Genomic DNA, 27061 nt, shown 5'->3' with positions numbered 1-27061 from the left:
TTTTTAAGGCCCTGTACTCCCAAAAACGGACGATTTTCAAGATTTAAAAGTGACAGTAGACACAAAAATATAGTAATTTAAATTCTGAAAAAAATATATGTGTTTAACTAACAAAGTGGAATTTATATTCCATTACACAATATCATGAACTTCACTCGATAGAAAAAAATCCCAAACTTACCTCTTTTTTTCAACGAATTTTCCATACTATGTCCAAATTATTTGGAATTTTCAGATAATTTTTGCACTGAATTAAAGACAAAGAATATATCTAGGGCGATTCGTTCTTTTGACTCGATTTAATTGATGTATAAAAAAACGACGATCAAAAAACAATAAAATAGCAGGCGCAAAGTGTGTGACTGACAGCATACCAGCCGAACCTTTGCGCCTGCTATTTTATAGTTTTTTGAATGGTTAATTGAATGGTTTGAATCGTCCGTTTTTGGGAATACAGGGCCTTAATATATGTTTATAGTACAATAATCACAATATGAAGCTTATATTTTACACTAGATTTGGTAAAAATAAGAACACAATGATGTTACAAGTGGAATGATTACATTCTATTCAGAACAAAAATCTTGACATCTGACATTTATTTTAATGACCGATGGTAAGGAACTTCTGTACCCAGTCAAATTTTATAGTATTTTATTGTATTATAATATTATATGCTTATCTACTAGAATATTCTACACAGTCAAGAATGTCTTAAAAGCATACATAAACCCTTTTACTAATAAAATAGTTTACACCATGCATTAATAATACAACGTTTTTCCTAGTCAGTAGACAAAACCTAGTGTAACTGTAATTTGGTTACACAGTGTTGATATTTTTTTTAATTAAGGGGGTTATAAATTATATTATTAAGCATAGAACGTTTTGCCAAATGTCTACGGGGGCTGTACCACTGACTTATATTTTGATGTATTGTGTGATGCTAAAAATAAATCCATTCTTATTCTTATTATTCTTACACGACTCTTACGCATCCACAGGTAAGGATGTAACAGAAATATTTATTAGAACAAGTACCAATGGATTAATATACGAATCATTACTCCGCGACTAGTCTATTTCCATTAAGCATATTGTTAATTGTTATACAGGGTGCAATTAAACCTTCCTGCCAAATTTTTTTCAGGACTTAGTTATCATTAAGAGAGTCCATTTAACCAAAAAACTTGGGTTGTATTTTTTTGATGACATATTATTTTATCCCATTTAAAATCGTTGCAGAACTGTCACTGGCGGCGATACATATGAGAGGGGGTGACGCGGAGGGGGCGCGCGCGCGCGGGGGCACATCATGCGCGGGCGACGTGTCGTGTCCATTAATTGTAGTGTTTTTTAGGATAACTTTCGGAAGCTATTTCTCAACATTTTAGTACTGAGTGATTATAAAAGAGTGCATTTTTATTTTTAATAAGAATCAATATAACAAAATTTGGCAGGAAGGTTTAATTGCACCCTGTAGATATATAATTAACATCCACATAACTCAATACACTTACATATTTCGTATACGGTAAACTATTAGACTTTTATAATAAAGGAACCTTTAATCCCGACCGTTGGGGGACATATTTCTGTCTCGCCTCTTCTTCGGCGCCGCCTTATGTCTGTCTCGCTTGCGGCTTGATGACGAGCAGGACGAAGATGGGCTGGAGTCAGGGGGGGAGCCGGCTTCGTCGGGAGTCATCCCCATAGTCTGTGACTCCGGTGTAGAAGGTTCTAGGACGCTGTTCCTCAGCGCTCGCCTTTGTTCGTCTGTGTGTTGAGGGCACCGCATTGAGCTGTAGAAAAGGTTAAAAAATATTTATAACCGATTGCATAGCTTTTATCGCGGGTTTTGAGCGCCCCGCCCCCCCTCCCCGCACTCCAACCAGCACAGCGGTGCGCCGTTGACGCATGCGAATTATAATTGCATAACTTGTTAAAAAATACAATAGCTTTACAGCGGCAGTCTTCGAGTGCCACACATATTAAATAACAGTGGCAGGGCAAGACCTAAATTTGATGTAGGCCAGATATATTTTGCGAGGCCCCCGGATGGATAACCACAGACAACGCAAGAGGTCGGATTTTGTTGAGAGAAAGAATTTTTTGATACTCAAACTTTTATTTATAAATTATTTTTATTTATAAAAATTTGAGTATCAACAATAAAAAATCCTCTCCATGGCAGAATTTTATTCAAATCTGTTTAGAGTTTTGCATTTAAAAAAGGGGTAACTGACAAACTATGGATTCTTACATAATATTATAGCCCCTAAATTCAATAAGTATATGCAGGCGAAATCCCATCTTATTTTCTGAGGTTTATGAGGGTAATTACCCCATAATATTATGAGTATCTTACCGTGTACACAGTTTCTTTGTGTGCTCAGATACAACACCGCAAATAGACAGCAGAAGATTCTTCTTCTCATTAGCAGACATAGTCTCGTATGTAGCCACATTCTCACTGGAGTCCGAGTTGTGATGTCCATTATTGTTTCTGTAAATACGATATTTCTATCACATCTGTGCAGTCGCCCGTTCATATGATTAAGCAGTAAAGCGGGAATAATACGTAATTAAGATAATACAACAATATTATAATAGTGAAGCAAAAAGAATGTGGTTATGAATAAATCACTATGTGTTGAATTCTTTTAAATTTTTTCCTCAGCGCCACACATATTAAATTCATTGTTAACAAACTTGAAGAAAAAAGTCATACTTGTGAACTTTGCTTGACTTCTTGCTGTTATTGTTTTTCATGCGCCGCTTACGTCTATCACTTTGTATCGACCCTCCGGCCCAGTCCGCGTCGTCATCATCATCGCTCAGTAGTCCAGCATAGGATGTGGGTTCACGACTATTGGAGGCAATACGTCGTGAGGCAATCCTTGAGCTGTTGCGACCCATACCTAAAGTTTAAATAAGAAATTATAGTTATTAATTGCAAACAACAAATTATTGTAGGTAGGAAAAATTAAAACTCGAGGATATGATATTTGGCTATTATATTAGATGAAAAAAATAATATCAATTGATCACTGACTAAATGTAGCTTAAAGTTAAATAATAATTTATCCAACGCATGGACACCGCGCGCAAGAGGGTTAGCGCACGGCGTATGCCGCCGCGCCGGCCGCGTATTAATTTACTTTGTCCATGATTCATTTATTTAACCCATCAAGCCCCTATATATATATAGGGGCTTGATTGATACAATAGATTTCCAAGAATCCACGATCGAAGATTAAAGGGAAATTTGGTCAAAAATTAAGTACCTCATTTTATTACATGTATAATGAGAATCGAGTACCGAGTACTCTCTTATTAAATGAAGTATTGAACATCTCTCACCAGTCATGCTGTATATGCCCGTGATTAGAGCTATTTTATTTGACTCTCAGACTAAATATTAAAGTGGTTAAAAGAGAGCTCAGAATTTATTACTCTAGGGGTCTTCACCCTATGGGGATCAGAAAAAAGATAATATTATAATTTCTTTTTACTTTCTTGCCTCCTACTGAAACCTCTCTGGTATTTCTGAGGGAATAGTTAATATGATAAATGGGTAAGTAAATAAACAAGTGGAAGTTACTGTGTGCTCTTTGGAAGTAAATAAGCAAATTATTGTCATTGTAAATGCTGCCTTATAGTAATAATCCATACTAACATAATAAATACAAAAGTGTAAATGTCTGTCTATTACTTCTGCACACCCAAATAGCTGAACCGATTTTGCTGAAATTTGATATAGAGATACTTTGAGTCCTTGGAAAGGACATAGGATACTTTTTTCCCGAATATATGTAAGTTTTCTGCACGATAAACGAATTTTGGCGAAACGAAGTTGCGGGCGTCATCTAGTAATATAATATAAGGTCATATAAGCCAGTGCCCTCGTTATCATGAATATTAAATTCTTTTTGAGACTCCTACAATTAAGAAATGCATATGTATAGTTCTTGCAATCTACAAGCGCGCGTAGCCTTTATTTGTAGTTGTATTTGTGAATAGACATTTTCGTTAGTGTGCGTACCTGACGGAGCAGTCAGTAGCGAGCGAGCCATGTACGCGTGTATAGATAATATGGTCACTCACACAACTAAGGGCGCCGCGCACTCGTAGATTGCAAGAACTATACCTACATATTTTTGTTTGTTAGTAAATAAAGTAATTACATTAAAACATACCCATGCATTTTTCTAGATGTGGGGCGAAGCGTGTCGCCGAAACCGGGCGCTCACAGTTCGGACACGAACAATTCGAGTCCGGGGTCTTCTTTAGAATCGAAAAACCGAACACATCGCACTCTGGCGAGTTCACGATTTTGAATCCCTCGTCATCTTCCTTCTCTCCCTCGATCAAGTCAGTTAATCCGGTCTTTAGTCCGTGATGAAATTCAAAGATGAAACCCAAAGTTACATCGTCACAAACACTGTCGAAAATAAAATTGGCCGCGTTCTCTGCGTTGTTCTCGTTTTGCATTATTTCGAAAAATTTACTATTTAGATCGTTCATGCTCAATTCACTGACTATAGTACTCATTTTAATTGATAAATTTAATATTTTAAAGACCACAAAACACAAAAACAGCCTTGTCAAATGCACTCAGCTGTCAAAAAAAAACAAGCGTCAGCTGTATTGACTTTTATAAATGGACGCGGCATAATGGTCTCTAGTTCTCTACCATGTACGTAGAGGTTTATGGTACCTACGTAGTATATATTAATTCCATGCCTAGCACTGCGCGGTTGGAATTTGAACTTTATAGTATATCGCTGATCGCAGCAAGAGTTGTTATTTTTTTAAACGGGTTTCACGAGTTGGAATTCTGTTGGTACTACTAATATATATTCTGTGCTATAACTGTAACTTTAACTATAACTACAGTGCAAAATGTCAAATCTATACATATATAATAATACGTGGGAGAGCCATGCTTCGGCACGAATGGGCCGGCTCGACCGAATAAATACCACGTTCTCACAGAAAACCGGCGTGAAACAGCGCTTGCGCTGTGTTTCGCCGAGTGAGTGAGTTTACCGGAGGCCCAACTAACCACTACCCTATTCCCTTCCCTACCCTCAACTTTTCCCTTCCCTTCCCTACCCTCCCCTATTACCCTATTCCCTCTTAAAAGGCCGGCAACGCACTTGCAGCTTTTCTGATGCTGCGAGTGTCCATGGGCGACGGAAGTTGCTTTCCATCAGGTGACCCGTTTGCTCGTTTGCCCCCTTATTTCATTAAAAAATCTTGGTTAAAGTTAAATATGGCGTCCTTACCTCCGCTCATACGTGAATTTCTCCGCTTAAAGTTAAGTTTAAAGTTAAAGCTAAAGGACGCCATATTTAACTATAAAAAAAACTTTTAAAGTTAAAGTTATACCACGTCTCTGGTGTAGTAAAATATCTTTGGGTGCAATCCAACCTCAATTTCTGTCAGATTATTTTTTTTCATATAATGGCACTTCGGCTATAGCCATGGCCAGTGTCGAGTATAATATTATGGCGGCAAAACAATATTCTTTATACAATTTTTTCTATATTATCGTCAGGTCAGTCAGGTCTAAAGTCTAGTCAAAGTCTAAGTATAAAGTCAATACAGTCGACCGACTTGACTAGTCGGTCGATTCAGTAAAGTGGTAGGAGTTAGGACGCTTTACTGAAACTTTTGATGGAGTTTTGGAGGGAACACAAAAGAGCACGTTTCTGGTTATTACATCACTTTCCCACACTTGTGCACGATAACGAATATTTAATGGTTAATATCCTACCAATATTACACATTAAAAACCCAGATAACACAATTTTAGGAAAATAATATAAAAACACCAAAAAACACAACATCACTCTTTCACATTCTTCCAAAAACTCCCTGTCAGATTTTAGAACATGACACTCACACTGACACTAATTTTTATCTTTGCGCATGCGCAATGTGCATTAAAAAACGAAACGAACACGACTAGTCATTGAGATAAGTATATACTGGAGAGAGCCTTATATCGGTGTATAAGCGTCAAAAGCGTGTAATGTTATGTCCTACTTAGTAGGACATAACAAAGGAGTCGGTCTACATATTTCATGTAATAAAAGTGATAATAAAGGTTTTTAGTGAACATTTAATGCTAGAAATTGTTGAGTTCTATGGTTACGCTAAATAATAAACAATAAGAATGGTCAAAGAATGCCACAAACACGTGGATTTAACATTAAATACGTAAGTTTTGAACAACTTTTTTGGGCTTTTCAATCGCTATTTTTGTAAACTAAAACGATAATTTATAAGTTTTTTTAATCCTTTATTCGTGTTTTAAAAGGCATTAGTGCTAAAAATGACAAATCAATTAATAATTTGGCTATAAAAATTGCATAGCTTTTTACGTGTGTTTACGGATTCTCATCACTTGAACTATAATTAATCGATATCATGAACTAATTGACTTTCTTTCCTGTATCATAATGTGCTTCGAAATAATCGACAAATAGAAATATTCAAGAAAATAAACGCACACTACTTGTATGAAAAAAAGCACAAAATGGCCACGCGATGACGGTCTAAGACTACATCTATACTATAATACTTTATCTATGCGACTAGTCTTCTTATGGCCCCTCTTCAAGATGGGCCAGCGCTGGGCGATCGAATGGCGCATGCGATGGCTATCCAATGGTCGCAACGCCTCTACATTATGGCCGTGTTCAGTTGTCATCTAAACGTCGTTCAAGATGGACGTGTAAGCATTAGCCATTGCGGCAATGCAAAACGTGTATTTTTAATAATTTATGACTTCACCAGATGACCCGGTGAACTCCGTATGACCTTCAATCCTAATATGAACCTTCTCTTGAATTCTACGAATAATTATTTCGAGCCTAAAATTAAAATAATGGTTTATGGTAGTGATGATGATGATAATGATGAATGTAATAATAGCATAATATACTTTCCGTTCTTAAAACAACGCTGAAACTCCCAAACTTGGATCTTTAAAAAGGTCAGGAGTTATGTATTGTATAAGCTATTATTATTGTAAAGTTTTATTAAAATTCGTTCAGTATTTTTTGAGTTAAAGAGTAACAAACATCCATACAAACTTTCGCCTGTATCACACACATTAATTATGAGAGGAGTAATCGTCATTTTGAATAAAATTCATAAATTGTAATACGAATTACGACGTCCTCGCTCGACCGCGGCCGGGCATCGACTGTCGTATCGCCAACGTGTAGAGGCGTACTGCCATCGCTGGGCCATCATCCTTTGATGTGCGGCCGAAAAACCGACACCGCCGCCACGGCCAGCGCTGGCGCCATCGACCATCCTACGCCACTACGTCCTCCCCACGCTGGGCCATCGTGATGGCCCACTACGCTGGCCCATCGTGAAGAGCCGCAATTACAATTTTACAGTCTACAGTCTACACCCCTATTGTATGTGGCAAAATACACTCCCGGTGTCAGTGCCAAAAGCCAAATAAAAAAAATTATAAATGGCCGATTTGTCGACTGTCATGTGTTTGTTATGGTTTTTTAAGGTTTTGTTTACTTTTAAAAAATAAATCTTTATATCAATGAAATAATATGACTGAAAATTATGAAAATGGTGTTAAAAGTGGAAATGAACAAATTATTGTTGATGATGGAAAGTTAAACCCCGTCTGTTCACCAAGTAAGCAAAGTCAAAAGTAAGTGACTTGTGATCATCAACATTTTTGATGCTTTTAGTCTCGCTTTATGCTCTAAAATTAAATAATTTTAATCTTGATTACGGTCTTACGGTATGGCCTTACGGTAATTTAAGGGTTAACCACTACTACGCAAAGGGCCTCGAGAATCATGAAGATCTACAATACTACCTAAAAAGTTACTTACAGAAAAGTTTTATGAGCCACAAATTGAGGCAGGTTTTCTTAATGTTTGAGTCAAACTAAGCTTCTGGTTTCTACTTGATTATTGAAGAGTCAACTGATCACTACAAACAATAAAATAAAGTAGCAAAGCTTGTAAAAGGCCTTAGTTAACCCTCAGTTTACCCGGTGGATTTTTAGTACGTAATTTACATCCTATGGACCCAGGGACACGCTCATATTGAAATGGCTCTAAAACTACACTTAAACGCTTTTACAGTATTGTAATCAGCTTTATTGTCAAAACAAGTCTTAACAATATAATTATTATTACACATAATTAAAAGTGAACACTTTTATAGGAACTATAAATCAAAATCACAGAACTTTTCATATAAAATAACAAGTGTCAACTTCTGACTTGAAAATCACAACCTTCTTGTAACTTTACTAAATATTTAACATATAAACTTAAAAAAATGTATTTTAAAAAACACAAAAGAACATGAATTAAATGTTTATATCTTAACAAAAAAAAACGTGCAGGGGTCAATGATTGGTCTTTTCGACGCAGCTCGAACATATATTTTTGGTGCAGCTTATAGGCAGACTGGCTTTGAATAGCTGTGACACGGGTATGCAGTCCTCCCTACAAAGACGCCAAGGGCAAAGATGACAAACTTTCCTCTCGTTTTTGGTCATCTTTTGTGGCTTCAGAAGGCAAAAGAACTTGGATTATTTCCGATATGATGGCGAATATTACATTCTTCGTCAGAATCACTTTTATCGAGATTTCGTAGCCAATTAGCAACAACGGACTTTGCATTATCGTCCTGGAAGACATTAATTATATTATTAGAAGCCATTTTGTACACTAAAAAGAAAAGAAAATCATATAAAAAAAATACTGCTAAAAACGAAAACAGTTACATACTTACCCCACTGTGGTCCCATGGACACACTTGGAGCTAGTACAAACCGATCCAAGCCGCGTGCCGACACGTCTACTCGCCACCGCGTTTGGCGCGAAAAATAATGAAGGTACTGAGCCGCACAACACCAACGGAACAAACCGAAAAAAGTTACGAGCTCAAAATAGTGGCCAGTGTGTCCCACGGACCAAGGAGGTAAATTAAGGGTTAAAATAAAAGCCATTATTATAGTTTTTTTATTTGATCTGAGCAAGAATATAAGACTAAATGTTGCCTGTAACTTCATTGGACCGAAAGTAGTAGTCGTAAAGGAACCACATATTTATCAGTTAAAAAAAATCGTCTATTCCTGGGACTTATTATAGTTTGTTACATATCATCAAAATTCTGAATGATGCAAAATTAATAAGCCAGTCAGAAAAAAACATAAACTTTTCCTTTTAGAACGAAGTTCCTTATTATAATATAAGTATGGATTTTTGTTGTATTTTAATATTGTTTAAAAAATTGTCTCTATTATAATAATTGCATAACAATTTTACTCAATTTTAGTTTAACTCTGTCATGGAATGAGAATACTGAATCTGCAGAAATTGGTAAAAATAAAGAATGTCAACGACATTACAGTGAGCAAAATAGAAAAAAATCAAAACTTAATGAAGCAGAAAGAAGAAAAAGGATACAATGCTTAAAAGATATTGCAGAATATTGTAGAGTAGAATTAAATGTAGAAAATATAATAGATACTAACTCTCAGAGTTCATCAGATTTGGACGGAACACAAGAAATCATTCAGGAAAGTGAGCAAACCTCTTTATGTGGTATTTCAAGTTTGAATGAGAAATCAAATCAAGGAAGTGAGCAAATGCCTCACATACTCTTAAGCCAGACTGAAGAATCAATTGATGGATGTGAGCAAAAAATATTTAATGGATCCCTGTGTACAAATGAAAATTCTAGCCAAAACGAACCAACTAAGAAAAAAGATGCTCTTCTAAAACTTCAAAGAAAGAGAGAACGACAGCAGAGGTACAGGGAGCAGAATAGAGAAAAATTAAAAAAGCGTGAGGCAGAAAGAAGAAAACGAAAGCAATGCCTACAAAATATTGCAGCATATCTTAAAGTAGAGTTAAATGATGAAGATAAATCTGAAACAACACTGAATATAGAAGGATCGAGGTTATCCTATATTGAAAGGCGTATGGAATCTAAATTAGAAAAAAATAGAGAACGTCAAAAAAGATACAGGGAGCGGAAAAAAGAAAAACTTAAGCAACTGAAAGCTGAATGTCTACAAAGTCCAGAAATAATTGCAGAGTTGTTGAGGTGTGTGGTATTATTATTTAATAGTTATTCTTACAGACTTTAAAATTGCAATGTTTTACACATTCATTTTATGTTTTAGGGAAAACAATAAAAAGAAGGAATGGCAACAAAGATACAGAGAAAAGAACAGAGAAAAATTAAGACAGCGTGAAAAAGAGAGAAGAAAACGCGTGCAATGTTTACAAAAGATTGCAGAAATTTGTAAATTAGAGTTAGACGATCAAGGAGTATTAGAATCTAATGTTCAAAGTTCGTCCGCCTCGGAACAATCTGGTTTAGGACAATTTGGTGAATTTGGCTTAGATCACTTTGCATTTAAGTTTGATATGCAAAAAGTTTTGACGCAACCACCTGACGCTCTAAATGAAATCCCAACAATGTAAATTAAACTTTGTTATTAATCATTCTTAAAGTCGTAGGTCATGGTTGTGTATAGTATTAGAATAAGAAAAAATGTTCCAATATTGGACTCAAAGACATTCCACTTTTGGCTTTTACAGCAAGTTAATGAAGCTATATTGAAATGCCATTACGTAAAATTACATGAATTTCGTTTAGTTCCTTGCCTCACTAAATATTTTTACAAATGTGAGATATTGCCCAAAAATTGTAATGCTACAGAATCATTAAAGTATTTGTTATCGGTTGTATTATTGAATAGGTGTTATTGATTGTGTTTATTGAAATTATTTTAATTTTTTTAATCATAACATTTTACTCTTGCCCAATTAAAAAGTTATTACACAATACAGTATTTTTAATAAGATCCAAAAGTTTAAAAATAAGTAAATCATAGCAAAATTACAGACGACTCGGGTGATTGATGTGATTCAACATATTTTTTCCATACTTAAGAAGTAAGAACCTTTCTTCAGCATTAAATCTTTTACTATCTGTTTGTCGTGAGTTCGTGACAGCATGTACCCCTTGATAAAATGTAGTTAAATACTACTAAAAAGGGTAGTTTTTAATAATTTTTCTTATCTTATTAGAACTTCTTGTCTTAATAAAATATAAATCTATTTACTCTAAAATTATATGATTGTGTAAAGGGTAGTTTTTATTATTCGTAAGCAAAGGACCTGTTTGTAACACTCCTGCGTCGTATGGGAGTATTATTTTAGTTCTCAGGTCCATTACCAGGACCATTTAGGTCCCAGGAAAGTTCATCCATAGGAATTTTTTTATTGCATTGCAAACATTTCATTGCCAAAGTTTTAAACATATGGTTCTTCGTGACAAACTAATTTCTGTGTAATGATTAATGAATTTTTGGTAAATAATTAGAATAATAATCAAAGCAAGTTTAATTACCTACTTATAGATAAAAGTACAACAGTAGGTAATATTTCGCTGTATTTATCTGTAAAGAACGAGTTGTTTACATCGCACAGATAAAAGGCTGATAGTGTAGTCGGCGCCGTGGTCGCAACACAACGTCAACATGGTAAGAATTATTCGTTTTAAATTGTTAATTAATACATGAATAATACGTATTTATAGCTGGCGTCTAAGCACGTACCTTAAAGCATTAAATTGTTTTGAGCCTTACCTACTTCTAGCCAACTGTATCTCTTAGCCAATTAACTTTAGCCGACTTTAACTTTAAGCCAAATGAATTTTAGCCAAGTAACTTTTAACTTATAATGTAGTCAGATGTATGAGACTTGTTAATTTCTTTTCATATTTTAGGTTTCATTCACTGCCCGTGGTCTGGTGCCCCCGGTATTTACCCCTCTAAATGAAGACTTAACCGTCAATTTTGGGGCCATTCCCAAATATGCTGAATTTTTGGCTAAAAGCGGCATCAAGTCCGTTCTCGGTAAACATATTTCATTTACTATTTATTACTTTACATATTTTTATTTATTTTTATTTGGTAATCAGTTATCAGATGGGAACCAGACATTTTTAAACTTCCAATCTTTATAACTGCTATGCACTTTTCCTCTAAAAATGACCATGTTATGCGATTTGTAATTGTTCCATGTTCCCTAGGAAAGAAACTGGCTGGTTGGGAACTCTTTTTAATTATATTTAGGGAACGTTCATGTAATATATAACTATTTAAATACGTTTCCCTATTTCTTTAATCGGGCTTTGGCCCACCACACATTCCCACAGCTGTTTCTCCTGTGTCGCCAGGATCAACAGCGGTATCCAACCACGAAAACCCTTAGGGCGTTTGCTGCGTTGAGCGTGTGCCCGGCGCGGCTCCCCATAGCTGGCGCCCACGCCGTGCGCTCACCATAGTAATCGTGCGATGGCTGACCCGCTCAACGCAGCGCTGCTCTATGGGTGACATGAAACAAGCACGCCTCGCGGGTGGCCGCGCCGGGCGCACGCGCAGCGAACGCCCTTATGTTTCCCTTACGATGATGCATTCGTTACTTTGGATCGAGGTTTATCCATACTAATATTATAAATGCGAAAGTATCTCTGTGTCTGTCTGTCTGTTTGTCTGTCTCGCTTTCACGCCAAAACTACTGAACCGATTGCAATGAAATTTTGTACACAGTTATTCTAGAGTCTGAGAAAGGACATAGGCTACATTTTGATGTGGGAAAATATCTTATTTCCATGAAAATATCGATGAAAATGAATTCGCATTGCGCGTGGCGGCCAGCGCTCATCCCGGGGGTCCTGGGTTCGAGTCCCGCAGGCGGAACAAAAAGTTTTCAATGTTCCTGGGTCTTGGATGTGTATTAAAATAAAATTTCAAAAATCTTAAATATATTTTATGTATAATATTATAAAAAATCCAGAAATATATCGATGCAATGAACATTTTAGTTCTAATGCGATTCAACAGATGGCGTTTTATTTTTTACTTTATTGTAACATAGAACTAATCATACTTATTAGTTAGTATGTTTTTGTTTATAGTTTTTAATACGTTAGAATATTATGTTTAATAATATTATCACTTGGTATAAAAATAATCAATCTATCTTATCTTATAGAACTCCTACTGCATTTCTAATCCATACCATCCATACTAATATTATAAATGCGAAAGTATCTCTGTCTGTCTGTCTGTCTGTCTGTCTGTCTGTCTGTCTGTCTGTCTGTCTCGCTTTCACGCCAAAACTACTGAACCGATTGCAATGAAATTTTGTACACAGTTATTCTAGAGTCTGAGAAAGGACATAGGCTACATTTTGATGTGGAAAAATATCTTATTTCCATGTAAATATCGATGAAAATTAATTCGCATTGCGCGTGGGCAGCGCTCATCCCGGGGGTCCTGGGTTCGAGTCCCGCAGGCAGAACAAAAAGTTTTCAATGTTCCTGGGTCTTGGATGTGTATTAAAATAATATTTCAAAAATCTTAAATGTATTAATTTATGTATAATATTATAAAAAATCCAGAAATATATCGATGCAATGAACATTTTAGTTCTAATACGATTCAACAGATGGCGTTTTATTTTTTACTTTATTGTAACATAGAACTAATCATACTTATTAGTTAGTATGTTTTTGTTTATAGTTTTTAATACGTTAGAATATTATGTTTAATAATATAATCACTTGGTATAATAATAATCAATCTATCTTATCTTATAGAACTCCTACTGCATTTCTAATATATGTGACAAGTTGACAACAGAAAGCGCTCTAAAATAAAGGAGTTCGAGTGTACCGTGTTGGCCTATATTCCATCCAGAAAATATATGAATGCAATCAACATTTTAATTGTAATATATGAAAACAGATGGCGTTTTATCTTTTACTTTATTATTGTAACAGAACTAATCATACCTACTTTACTATATAATATTGTTTTTATTCATAACTAGCTGTTGCCCGCGACTTCGTCCGCGTGGACTTTAGTTTATAGCATAAACCTTAAGTCTATGGTTTATAGCGCGCGGTGTCAACAAAATTTGTGTCAAATTTAAAAACTTTTTAAAACCCTGGTAAGTGGTACCCCTCTTAGGGCCGCGCTACACCGGAATGGCAGCGCTGAAAGTGCTCGCCTCGCCGCTGCCATTCCGGTGTAGCGCGGCCCTTAATTAATCAAAATACCCAAAAACAGCTGTGCAGTGTGCACATAATCTATACTAATATTATAAATGCGAAAGTATATCTGTTTGTCTGTCTGTCTGTCAGTCTCGCTTTCACGCCAAACGCCAAAACTACCGAACCGATTGTAATGAAATTTTGTATACAGATAGTCTAAAGCCTGAGAAAGAACATAGGCTATTTTTTTACTGGAGAAAAGGGTTGTAAGGGGGTGAAAATGCGTAAATTTGTTCAAATTAAGTTAGTTCCAACAATTCATAATAGATGGCGCCGTGCGTCTTCTACATCGCGCTGACGCTTGCTAAAAAGTCTTCCTATAAGACCTGGTATCATCTTACATTTAAGTTTCGATTTTTTTCGATTGTTATATCTATTCTACGGTATTAAATAACTCAGTACTTTATCTGTGCAGTGACGTAACCTTAAATCTATCAATGATAAATAGTTTATGGGTATAGTTGTGTAATTGGAGGGCTAAATAAGTTTTAAAATTTGGCATAAAATATAAATTTTATATAAAAAAATGAAATACTTATTGTGTGCACACTGCACAGCTGTATTGATTTAAGGGGTACCAGGGTTTTTTATAAAAGCTTTTGACACCAATTTTGTTGACATCGCGCGCTATAATCTGAAGTCCACGCGGACGAAGTCGCGGGCAACAGCTAGTAAATAATAATCATAACCCATGGCTAACTGTTATAGCGCTAATACTTGAACGCTCCTGGATTTAGAGAATAAATATTTTAGTGGGAGGAACAACGGGCGAGCACATGACGCTGTCAGTGGCCAACAGGAAGAAGGTGATAGACGCGTGGGTGGCGCTGAAGAAGACCCTCGGGCTTCACATTATGGTGCAGATAGGTGGGGCTCCGCTGCAGGATGTGCTGGAACTGGTAAGTCCTTTGCCCGTTTTCAATACAGGATGTAACTAAACTAAGTGATATGTGTACTGCACAGAGGTCACTAAAAAGGAAGCATCGCTGAAAGAACAAATTTTGTTTTGTGATTTGTATGGGCAAACTCATGATATTGCGGGGATGTCAATAAGAATCACAAAAAAATGCTCTTTCAGCGCTGCAACTTTCACAGTGACCCCTATACCTGCTAGGGACACGTACACTCCCTAGTTATCCCATATTGTATATCTTAGTTTTTTATAACACCATATTATGGGTTATGACATATCTACCTATAGAGAAAAAACGATAGAGCGAATCGCAACGGTCACAGCCGCAAATTGGAGAATCTTGATATTTGGGAGTCACGAATTGTAGTAGGCACAATATCTATCCTTACTAATATTATAAATGCGAAAGTGTCTGTCTGTACCTTTTCGCTGCTAAACCCATTTCGCTGTTTGGTATATTAGATACTTTGAGACCCGGAAATGGAAATAGGATACTTTTGATCCCGGAAAAATGTACGGTTCCCGCGTGATAATTTTGGCGCAACGGAGTCATTTCCTGGATTTAGAGCAGCGGCAGACCGTGAAACACAAGTACCTATTGTAAATGTATTTTACACCAAGTATCAATTATTTATACTGTATACTTGAAGATGAATGATTGGTCTCGCGTCGAGCGCGCGCGCGAGACCAATCATTTATCTAAGCATGGGCGTACCCAGGTTCTGGGCCAGGGGGGGGCAAATTACCCAGGTTCTGGTGCCAGGTGGGGGGCAAATCACCCAGGTTCTGGGCCAGGGGGGGCAAATCAGATTTTTCATAAGCTAGGTGTTTATAAAGAATAAAAAATTAATAATTTTTAGTTGTAAAAATATTGTATTGCAAACAAATGGCAAAAATTCGTTCTTAATTTTTAATTTTTATAGATAAAAGTACTAGATAATATACTTAGTAGGAACGTCAACATGATCCAGGGGGGGGGCAGCTGCCCCCCCCCCCCCCCCCCCCTTGGTACGCCCATGTATCTAAGACTGTACGTAATACGTGTATACTGTATACCTTATATTTTATTAAAATGATATTTTTAAGCTATAACATTTAGGACAAGTGTTTTTTTCTGGACCTCGTTAAAATTTTCCCACAGTATCCGGACCCCACCTAAAATCACTTGCCGACCCCTACTTTAGAGGGAAGAAAGGCTGTGCCCACTTTGAATTCTCCCACTCGGAACGCTCCTGTATCAGCCGCTTTTTCGTAGTTTGCCGTCTCGGTAGGCGCCATGCAAAAAGCCTTAAATATTAATAATATGTATCTCCTTACACCGGTTTCCGTGATAGTAGTCGGTTATGTAAAACCATTCAGTTACACAGGTTCTATGGTGGGTATGTGTGTCCACTCCTTACGATAAGTGCAGTCCTTACGATAAGTGCAAAAGTTGAATTTTTGGCAAATTTAATTTAGACCTTATGAACTCAATCATTAGGTCTAAATTGAATTTGCCAAAAAATTCAACTTATTGCACTTATCGTAAGGATTGTTAAGAGCACTTTTGCTTTACTCTCGTAACATAGTAGGACGGATGACCGACCTTAAAACATATGTGACGACGCGCTATATCGATGCTTGGGATATTATTCGAGATCTCTTCGTTCGAAAAAAATAAAAAAGAATTCTGTGCCAAGACAACAGGCTACTTGGCAACAATTTGAAAAGTCCTCGTAAAAGAAAAGTAAAGGTCAGGGTTATTTTTTACGTACCATACGCACAATTAATTAGTTCACAATTTCACTAAATAAATAATAATAATCAGTCAAATATTTTGTGTATTTTGCATAATAAATCATCAATTTTTTATGACTTTATTGAGTAGGTATCGTGCAAAATACAATATTAATATTTAACACCTTTATAAATCATTAATAATATTATATCTTCACCTTGAATAATTCACATTATCAGACCAATTTGGGTGTGTAAACAATTTTTGTGGTTTTTAATGTTCATACATAATATTTACTTATCATGTTTACATAACACTTTGATACCTCATGTAATTCTTGATATCACAGAAAAATGATAATATTAAGTAGAATACTCTCTGAAAATGATAAAAGTTAAAACACTTTCCTCTTTTGAATACAAATCACAGTTATCGACAATTTTGTAGCCCTTGGGTCCAACTACCATCAGGTCAAAATATACAGGTAAGGGTGAATTTTGAAAAAATCGGCCAAGTGCGAGTCGGACTCGCGCACTAAGGGTTTCGTACCATTATAGAGCAAAATTAGGCCAAAAATAATTATGTTTTTTGTATGGGATTTAATTTTTAATTTTTCAATTAATTCCCTTAATTTTTCATTTTATTTTAATATTATTATTAAATAATAAAATACACGTATAACTAAGGACTTTGAGAAAAATTCAAGTACCTATCTGTTGCCATTATTGATATAGAGCAAAAAAGGCCAAAAAATCACGTTTCTTGTATGGGAGCCCCCCTTAAATATTAATTTTATTTTGTTTTTAGTATTTCTTGTTATAGCGGCAACAGATATACATAATCTGTAAAAATTACAACTCTCTAGCTATTACCGTTCTTGAGTTATAGCCTGGAGACAGACAGACAGACGGACAGACAGACGGACAGACAGACGGACAGACAGACGGACAGACAGACGAACAGACAGACGAACAGACAAACGGACAGATAGACGGACAAAGAGACGGCCAGACAGATCGAAGTCTCGGTAATAAGGTCCAGTTATTACTCTTTGGGTACGGAACCCTAAAAATGATAGGTGAAATCCGAAACTTTGAAGCTCTATTTCGATAAAAACTAACACTTCATTAATAGTTCTGTTTGTTACATCTTCACGCTGAACTGTACCGATATTCATGATGTTTTGTATCGAGGTACTTTAATTCAGAGAGAGGACATAGGCTTGTTTCTTTTTCAGATAAATGTACGATTCCCTTGCCATAACGTTCCAGACCAATACGACCTGAAAACCTTCAAAAAGACAGCGTATATTCCCTCTTAAAAGGTCGGCAACGCAACTGCAGCTCTTTTAATGTAGCGACTAGCGAGTGTCCATGAGCGACGGTAGTTGCTTTCCATTAGGTGACCCGATTGCTCGTATTTTATATTAAAAAAATAATTTCGGCGCTACAATCTGTCAGGCAACATCTAGTTCTGAATACTCTATGCGTTTTCAGGCAGCGTATTGCGACAAAAACGGCGCGGACTCGCTCCTGACTCTCCCCGAGTTGTACTTCAAGCCGTCGTCTGTTCCCGAGCTGGTGCAATATATCGAGCTGGTCTCCAAATCCGCGCCAAGTCTGCCGGTCCTATATTACCACATACCCTTTATGAGCAATGTTAACAGTAAGTATTTGGACAAACATTTCGAGGGAATGTCATTTTTCTGGCACTAACCGTCGAAATAAAAATGAAGAACGGAGAGATAAGAGTAGTCCGCCGTAACGAACATCCATCTCCTAACAAACCAGAGGCCCTAGCCAAATTTACTTCGCCTTATTACGAAGAGACTAGTAGATTCTTTAACGCCAATGCAATACAGAACATTTTGCCCTAGCCAACAACCGGCGAACTTACGTTTCGGTGATTCCATAACGATTTTCTCTTTACCTTCGTTTGCCCCAAAATTGTCTTTGGTTTTGTTGACCTGTCAAATGTCAACTGTCAAATTTCAACTGTCAAATGTCAACTGTCAGTATGAGTCGTGTTCGTTTCGTTTTTTCAATGTCAATGTCAGTGTTAGTGTCAGTGTCATGTTCTAAAATCTGACAGAAATTGAATGGTATTTTAAAACATGACACACTGACACTTATTTTTAACTTTGCGCATGCGCAATGTGCATTGAAAAACGAAACGAACACGACTATGGTCTCGGCTATAGACTTTATGACAAGAGTTTTAGGATCACTTTCGCCATAACTCAGAGGTAAAATAACTTTAAAATGAGTTTGTTATGCCGCCAACTCAGACCGCGAATTTATTCCAATGTGAACGAGAAGTTTTTCGTGTTTTTTCTTCTTGTTAATTTATTTTCGATAGAAATTAAAATGAATAGGTGCAGAACAAGTAACGAACAGTACATATATTTAATAGAATACATGGAGACGTAAGTAAATTTCACAGTTGTAGTTACCTACTACATTGATGGATGGTTTAGTGGTAGTGATAAAACTTACTATGTATCAATATTCAATTGTACACTTACGAAAGGATCAAGCTAATGGCATGAGGTATTAAGAGATAATAAAAGGTTTGTGATTTCAGTCTAGTTCCTTCAGACTAACCCTGAGGCATGATCCCTGTGCAATGGGCAAACCATGAACTTAATATTATTATCATGTGTAGGAATGTGGTGCATACTAGATGATACTAGTTAGTAGTTCATAATATTTGTTGCTTAAATACTGAAAACCTTTATTCTATTAAATGTATTGCAGTAATGGAGATTTATCCAGGCCCGTTGGTGGTGCCCAAGGGCGCCTTCGATCTGAAAGGCTATGGGACACCCTGACCCATAGCCTTAATGCCATAGGCAATGGCTCAACAAAAACAACCAAAAAGTGGAAAAAATTAAGTTTTAAATATAGGTTTTTAAAATGTTATAAGTAGATTTTAAGCAAGATTAAGTAAGTATTTTATTTCAATGAGAAGGTATGTAAGTAAGTATTCATTTGGTAAAATATATTTTATACATTTGATCATTTGTAAGTAGGTAAATGTTTGATAATATGAACCAATAATAATTTGTATAAATTCCTTCATAATACTAGAATCCTTAGTATTTTTTACATTGCAAATAAATCAGTTACAAAGCAGTATACATGCTGCTTTTTTTCACTACAGTGAAAGTAATTCAATTGTTAATTTGCAAGGTTTTATTTCAAAGTATTTTAAAACAAATTTAGAAACAAAGTACTTACTTAATTTGAAATCTTGATTAAAGCTTTGTACCTTAAATATAGCTGGGGGCTAGGTATTACAAAGCTTTTTAAAAAAACAAACTCAATTCCATGTACTTAATAATTGTAATTTTTATTTCATCACAGACTTTCATGATAATTTTTTTTCATCAGAATACATTATTTACTTAATAATATTATAATATATTTAGTCATAATATTAATCTTTAATCTTTTATTAAAGAAGAATTGTTTCTTAAATTTTAGATTGGTTTTAAGTTAATACAAATAAAGAATTTCTTACTCTATACTACTTCTTGATAAGAGAGAAATAAATGTTTTTCAAAGTTATAATTTAAAAAAAACATGTATTTCATTTTTCATAGGTTTGGGCGGATCTAAAGTCAAAAACTAAGAAGAAGGGGCTTAGAATCCGCCTAGCTGCCAATGGCACAGGCGGTGGGCCACATGATGGTCAGTCGCTGTCGGCGCTTGATCTCAGAGTGCTGGCTATCATGGGCCCACTGGCTGTCCAAGGCCAAGAGGCTGTCCAAGAGCTGGGTTTTACCGTAAGTGATTAAAATATTAATTTGTTTCTATAATAAATTACTTTAAATGGATAATATTATATTATGTATGGTCAATGTATGAAAATATTTTCATTGATAAAACTTTTTCATGTATTTTTTTCCAGAACATTAATCTCATTGAAAGACCTGTAGACGTCCAGGCAGAGCCAGCCAACATAGAGCAAATTTTTGTAAATGGTATGTGTTTTTGACTAATTTTATCAATACAATTAAACCCAATGAAACTATTTATCTTTTATAATACTTTCATACACTGTTTATTTTTTTGCAGAATACTCCCACCACCATCACCACAATCACCACAGATGATGTCGACGGAAGACATACAATATAATATAATAGAGCCTACTAATCCAAGACCATCTACATCCACGGGGAGGCCCGCCGATGTAGGCGGTCCTAGATTAGTACCATCAGCACCTGCGAAAATAACATATACTTCCCGTCATTTGTCTTTGTAAAAAGCAGAATATAAACCTAGTTTTGTATCAGACTTTATATTTAGATTTCTATGTGTTATTGGAAAAGGTAAATAATCAAATAAAACAACATATTTTTAATAAATATTTTATTACTCTGTTTCATAAGTAAGTAATACTTGATCAAGAAACTGGGCAGGGGGATCAATATGATCTTGATGCCTTGCCCAGCCTAAAGACCATAAAATAGTCATAATATGAGCGCAGCGAAGTCCTGAATGTGTTCTGCATTAAAACTATGAATCGGTTGCTGGATATTACTAAGTACCTCCCAATTATCATTATATAAATGGAAGGAACAAATCCTACAGTTTTGTGGTACATAAAAATAATCAGTGAATAATTTTATTCTCAGCCACTTAGGAGCAGCCAGTCTTTGGGTTGAATGACAATCAGGATAAAAACAAAACTGTTGAGAACCTGAAGCTCTAGTGTACATTGGCAAGATTATACTGGGTTGGTTATTGTTGGGATGTCTTACTTCAGTGGAACAAGTAGCAGCTCGGTCAATTTTTTGCCAGCATGGATGACAGATTTTATCAGATCCATGTAACTGTAAAGAAAAATCAATATCAAAAGTCTTGAAAAGCTAGTTTGTTTGTATTTCACTATTATAATTCACAATACTGCACATTTAATTAGCCTCAGATTTAAAAGTTGTGGGACAAATCATAAAATAAATGGAGTCCGAGCATACACAAAACTGACCACTAGACCGATTTTGATAAAATCTGAAACTGTTTTAGAGCTGTTTAAATGGATTTTGACACTTGGGAACGTGCACAAAACTGAAACTCCGAACTTGAATAAAGAACTCAAGACCAACATTTGAATTACAATACCTATAGTAAAATTACTTAAGTACATTTTCTTTTTCTTACCTTAATTTGGAGAGGTATTTCGTTGGTTCCCTTTAAAATATTTGCCCTGCGCAAATCCATACACAAACTTGTGTAGGAGGCTTTGTCAAGACGGAAATTTTGTGTGAATAGAAGTTCCGACATGTCTTCTATTCTCTCTAATTGCCGTCTTAGCAAAAGCCTCCTCCTGCGCCTGTCCGATATGGTGTGGTGGTGCGCGGTCCACAGCAAGCGTAATGCATGCATATTAATTAGTACTTGAGTATGTTTTTAACAAGAAGTAAGAACCATTGATCGGCAGCCACACACAATTTACAGCTGAATGCACGCCATTTTGTTCTTCAACGCGATAACACCGCCTTTTTAACAATCGTTTGTGACGAAAAAGAAAAGATACATACGAAAACGCTAGCGATTAGTGGCATTTGTGTGTGTTGTCTAGGACTTTCTATACAAAAAGCTAAGGGGCACTTCTTTATCGCAATAAAGAAGATGAACAGTGATATCGCTTTCGTCCAACTTGTAATTTGGCTACCAATGGTGTACACGATTACGACAAGAGACTCATGATAACGAACGCTTATGTCATTTCCATACATTTTTGGTTGACGATTCTATAACGAAGCGATCAAGAATTCATCTTGGCTAAGGCCTCAGGGCCCGTACCACGAAACGGTTTTGAGACTCAAACAATCGTACGAGAATGTTGCGTCCTACTCTAACAAACGAGAAATGACGTTGTTAGAGTGGGATGCGGCATTGTCGTCCGATTGTTTGAGTCTCAAAACGGTTTCGTGGTACGGCCCCTGAAGTCTAACGCAGTACTCTTGTTTAGCGGCCGCATTCAGAGACATATTTTAATGGTGATTAAACTTCAATTTAATGAAAATTTGGACAGATAATGTAAGTTTTACAAAGGGGCTTATGTCAAAATCTTCATATTTTAATGACGCCCGCAACTCCGTTGCGCCAAAACTCGTTTATCGCGCGGGAACCGTACATTTTTCCGGGACAAAAGTATCCTATGTAAGGACATAAAATTAATAGAGTCCCGGGACTCAAACTATCTCCATGCCCAGCAAAATCGGTTCAGCGTTTTGGGCGCGAAGAGGTAACAGACAGACAGACAGACAGACGGACAGACAGACAGACACACTTTCGCATCTCTAAATAGTATAAAACAAAGTCGCTTTCCGCTGTCTGTATGTATGTGTGTATGTATGCTTAGATCTTTAAAACTACTCAACGGATTTTGATGCGGTTTTTTTTAATAGATTGAGTGTTTCAAGAGGAAGGTTTATATGTATAACATATGCATAATATGGTAGAGAAACACTGATAATTTTAGAGGTTTCTAATGTTATGTCGTAAATAAATTCATTTTTTTGCGTTTATATTGCAAACGCTGGCTAAACCCTACGAGATAGATCAAAATAATGTACTACAGTATTGTACACCTTAATAAGGTAAACAAAAAAGTCCGCGATGGTATATGTCTATTTCTTAGGGATAACTCACAATAGCCATTTTTGTTCTTTACTTTTTACGAAAAATAATGGCTTATTTACGAAGCGATTTTAACAATTTACAACATTAACCCTTATCCAAATAAACATGTTTGGAAGCTAAGACATTAAATGTAGATTATAATTGTCTTTTACACTATACAATTTCGATCAATACTTTAGAAGTTTTCAAACGTATAAACTTACGCGGAATCAAAAAATATGTCGCGCGGCGGCGGCCGAGGGACATAGCGGTTACGGCGGAACCGGCCGGGGGCTCTCATAAGCTTCGGGCTTATGTTATTGTAGTAGATAGTGTATTTCGTCATTGTGTGGTTGTGCAGACGGTAACGCAGAGGAGCAACCACAGCGCTTTCTTTCAGATATTCATTGTTTCTGGTTCTTTGGTTTCTGAATTGTCGATAAAAATATATTTGACTTGGTTAGAAAAACGGACTTTTGTTTTTGCTTTGCGATTGGGTTATTTGTTGCTTTGTGGGTATTACTATACGATCATGCCTGGAAGACGTCGTCGTTCGAACATAGGTCGTAGTACAGTGAATGCCAAAAGAGCACGTTCAGCAAGAGATGAAGAATCGTCAACGGAACGTGAGACTCGCCTCAGCCAGAATAGTGATAGAAATCGGATACAGAGAGAAAGAGAATCGTCTGTAGAGCGTGAGGCTCGCCTCAGTCGGAAAAATGATAGAATTCGGATACAGAGAGAAAGAGAATCGTCTGTAGAGCATGAGGCTCGCCTCTGTCGGAAAAATGATAGAATTCGGATACAGAGAGAAAGAGAATCGTCTGTAGAGCGTGAGGCTCGCCTCAGCCAGAATAGTGATAGAAATCGAATACAGAGAGAAAGAGAATCGTCTGTAGAGCGTGAGGCTCGCCTCAGCCAGAATAGTGATAGAAATCGAATACAGAGAGAAAGAAAATCATCCGCACAGACTCATAGCAACACCGAACAAAACGAACAACCAAACAGCCACAGACCCGAGAGAGTAACTAATTCATGGGTAAATAAAGAAAATTCTGCCAATTTTTGCGAAACTTTTATCGTTTACGCAGCACAATAGGAAAAATCACCCGATTTTGAAACATTCTTCATTGGTGCTCCGCTTCTATTGGTCTTAGCGTGATAATATATTATAGGCTACATCCTACTAATATTATAAAGGCGAAAGTTTGTTTGGATGTATGGATGTGTGGATGTATGGATGTTTGTTACTCTTTCACGCAAAAACTACTGAACGGATTTTAATGAAACTTTACAATAATATAGCTTATACATCAGAATAACACATAGGCTACAATTTTAACCGACTTTCAAAATGGGGGAGGTGTTATGTTCGTTTTCTTATATTCAACGATTACTCCGCCGTATGTTACCCGATTTTTATATTCACAAAAGTGGTGATCTGATGAAGGATCCATAAGTAATCGAGGGAACTCCTCAAAACTTATAGGGAAACGTGTGGTGACTTCGGTTTCGTGAGAAGTATTCTAAGCATATGCTACCAACAAGTAAGATTTTGCACCGAGATATACCTGGTATACCGTGGTTCGGAAGGTGCTTAGAGAACTCCTGATTCTTTATAGATACAAGTTTGGGAGTTTCGGCGTTGTTTTAAGAACAGGAACCATTAGAGATATTATCACGCTAAGACTAATACGACCGAAGAAACTCAGGAAAATGCGGGAAAAACGGGGAAAATATTTATTATGGGAAAATGTACGTTTTCTGTAAAATTCCTAATTTACGCGGGCGAAGCCGCGCGGGACATCTAGTTTATAATAAATATGGATAGTCTTTGAGTGCGGCAATGAAAACATGTAACACCAGAAAATAATGTTAAAGTGAGGAAATCTGAATACAAACTGAACGGAGACCGTTACGTTGCTCATACGCGCGGGTCAATGTTTTGTAGGTCTTTGCTGTTTGTAGGTCTTTGCTGGTTGCAATCTCTTTCACATTGTATGTACTACTCACCACCTTATTACTATACCTACACCTTATTATTATAGTTACAATAGTTTTGCAAATACGAATAAACGTTCTTATTCTTTTTCTAATTGCGTTATTCCAGTCAACATGCCGACGTTCGTCCGCGCGGCTTCGGAGCGTGTTCCCAACTTCAGCGGCATCAAGTTCACGTCCAACGACCTGAGCGAGTGCGCGCAGGTGCTGAGGGCGCTGAGAGACGGACAGGAGGTCTTCCTGGGTGCCGACACGGTATGTTCCAACAGTCTAGTTACTTTTTTTTTTTAATGAAATAAGGGGGCAAACGAGCAAACGGGTCACCTGATGGTAAGCTACTTCCGTCGCCCATGGACACTCGCAGCATCAGAAGAGCTGCAGGTGCGTTGCCGGCCTTTTAAGAGGGAATAGGGTAATGGGGGAGGGTAGGGATGGGAAGGAATTAGGGGAGGGTAGGGAAGGGAATAAAGTAGGGGATTGGGCCTCCGGTAAACTCACTCACTCGGCGAAACACAGCGCTAGCGCTGTTTCACGCCGGTTTTCTGTGAGAACGTGGTATTTCTCCGGTCGAGCCGGCCCATTCGTGCTGAAGCATGGCTCTCCCACGTATCAAAACTTCTAGGCCGTTCATTAAACCACGGAGATCTTGATGTTCTGGTAGCTTAAGGATCGATTGTGCTGTTGAAATATCGCTGAATTTTATTGGGTAAGTCCTTTCGGACGCAGTAAGTCCTTCATATCCGCGGTAGGACTCTCCAATAGCATTTCTCGGCTTAAAAAGGGTAATCTTTCAATCTGATAAGTGGTAACCTATCAATTCCAGTTACTGGCGCCAGCCGCACTCCTCGGCATCAAGTCCAGTATCGGCACAACGTACAACATATTCCCCAAGTTGGCTCAGAGTATACTGGACGCGGTGGAGACGGGCGACGTGAAGAAGGCGAGGGTGCTGCAGGAACAGCTGTCGTTGGCTATTGAGGCTCATACTGCTGAAGGTATACCTTCAAGTCATTTTTTATTAGAATAGAGGAGTTTATAATTATTCTAGTACGTTTGCGTGGGTACCGAATGAAAGACTGATTAAAAAAATTGTAGTAAGTAATATTACATAATTATAAGTAATAATACAGCCATGGGCGTACCCAGGGGCAGAGGGGGGCAGCTGCCCCCTCCCCCCAGAAGATAAAATAAACGTCAATTTTCCTGGCAAGTGGGAATTAAAAACGTGTATAACTCTGTATAGCTCTGCGCAAAATGTTTTGTGTCATAATCAAACTAATAAAAAAATGACAAATTTTCATGATTTTTTGTTTTTTTAATTCTATAATCTATATCTGTTACTACTTATTACAATAAAATTTTAAAAACTGTAACGAATAATAATAACCAATCGCGTCAACATACCACTATCGATAGACAAAAAAACGGCAATGTTGTTACTTTCTGCTTCATCATGTTTTCTTACTTATTGTCCAGGACCATGGGTGCCAATAATGAAGGCTGGTATGGAGATAGTGACGGGCATCTCGGTGGGTCCGCCCGCGCCGCCGCAGACCGCTCTCGACAACGACGCCAAACGGAGGATCGCACACAAACTAAAAGCGCTGAAGATGGCTTGATTGTTGATTATGCGGAATAAAATACTGTTGAATG

General features: G+C 36.8%; 2 protein-coding genes across 5 annotated transcripts; one reads left to right on the top strand and one right to left on the bottom strand.

Annotated features, from left to right (window-relative positions):
* Positions 1 to 1451: 1451 nt before the first annotated feature.
* Positions 1452 to 4637, bottom strand: LOC121726586 (SAGA-associated factor 11 homolog). The gene is made up of 4 exons (XM_042114005.1): positions 4200 to 4637; positions 2732 to 2921; positions 2369 to 2506; positions 1452 to 1802 (listed from the first exon to the last, which is right to left on the bottom strand). The coding sequence occupies exons 1-4, from the start codon at positions 4552 to 4554 to the stop codon at positions 1568 to 1570; spliced, it is 918 nt and encodes a 305-aa protein (XP_041969939.1). The 5' UTR covers positions 4555 to 4637; the 3' UTR covers positions 1452 to 1567.
* Positions 4638 to 7535: 2898 nt separating this feature from the next.
* Positions 7536 to 27061, top strand: LOC121726584 (N-acetylneuraminate lyase-like). 4 transcript variants are annotated; one of them, XM_042114004.1, is made up of 8 exons: positions 7558 to 7696; positions 11511 to 11563; positions 11809 to 11938; positions 14896 to 15041; positions 18269 to 18437; positions 25518 to 25663; positions 26232 to 26403; positions 26885 to 27061. In XM_042114004.1, the coding sequence occupies exons 2-8, from the start codon at positions 11561 to 11563 to the stop codon at positions 27025 to 27027; spliced, it is 909 nt and encodes a 302-aa protein (XP_041969938.1). In that variant the 5' UTR covers positions 7558 to 7696; positions 11511 to 11560; the 3' UTR covers positions 27028 to 27061. The 4 variants fall into 4 exon arrangements, with proteins under 4 accessions (XP_041969935.1, XP_041969938.1, XP_041969937.1 ...); XM_042114003.1 differs by having other exon boundaries at positions 11441 to 11563; XM_042114001.1 differs by lacking the exons at positions 11511 to 11563; positions 11809 to 11938; positions 14896 to 15041; ... (2 more) ...; positions 26232 to 26403; positions 26885 to 27061 and adding exons at positions 9343 to 10116; positions 10196 to 10786 and having other exon boundaries at positions 7536 to 7696.

The sequence above is a fragment of the Aricia agestis genome, chromosome 4 (genome assembly GCF_905147365.1).
Source record: "Aricia agestis chromosome 4, ilAriAges1.1, whole genome shotgun sequence".
Taxonomy (NCBI): domain Eukaryota; kingdom Metazoa; phylum Arthropoda; class Insecta; order Lepidoptera; family Lycaenidae; genus Aricia; species Aricia agestis.
This window is presented reverse-complemented; position numbering and strand designations above follow the sequence as displayed.

Bases quoted from the DNA above. Each gene is read 5' to 3' on its own strand.
- LOC121726586 (XM_042114005.1), bottom strand. From the start codon at position 4,554: ATGAGTACTATAGTCAGTGAATTGAGCATGAACGATCTAAATAGTAAA. The intron at 2,922-4,199 runs GTATGTTTTAAT...TTTAAACTTTAG, and splicing joins ACATCTAGAAAAATGCATGG to GTATGGGTCGCAACAGCTCA. The intron at 1,803-2,368 runs GTAAGATACTCA...CCTTTTCTACAG, and splicing joins ACAAAGAAACTGTGTACACG to CTCAATGCGGTGCCCTCAAC.
- LOC121726584 (XM_042114001.1), top strand. From the start codon at position 7,593: ATGACTGAAAATTATGAAAATGGTGTTAAAAGTGGAAATGAACAAATT. The intron at 7,697-9,342 runs GTAAGTGACTTG...ACTCAATTTTAG, and splicing joins CCAAGTAAGCAAAGTCAAAA to TTTAACTCTGTCATGGAATG. The intron at 10,117-10,195 runs GTGTGTGGTATT...TTTATGTTTTAG, and splicing joins ATAATTGCAGAGTTGTTGAG to GGAAAACAATAAAAAGAAGG.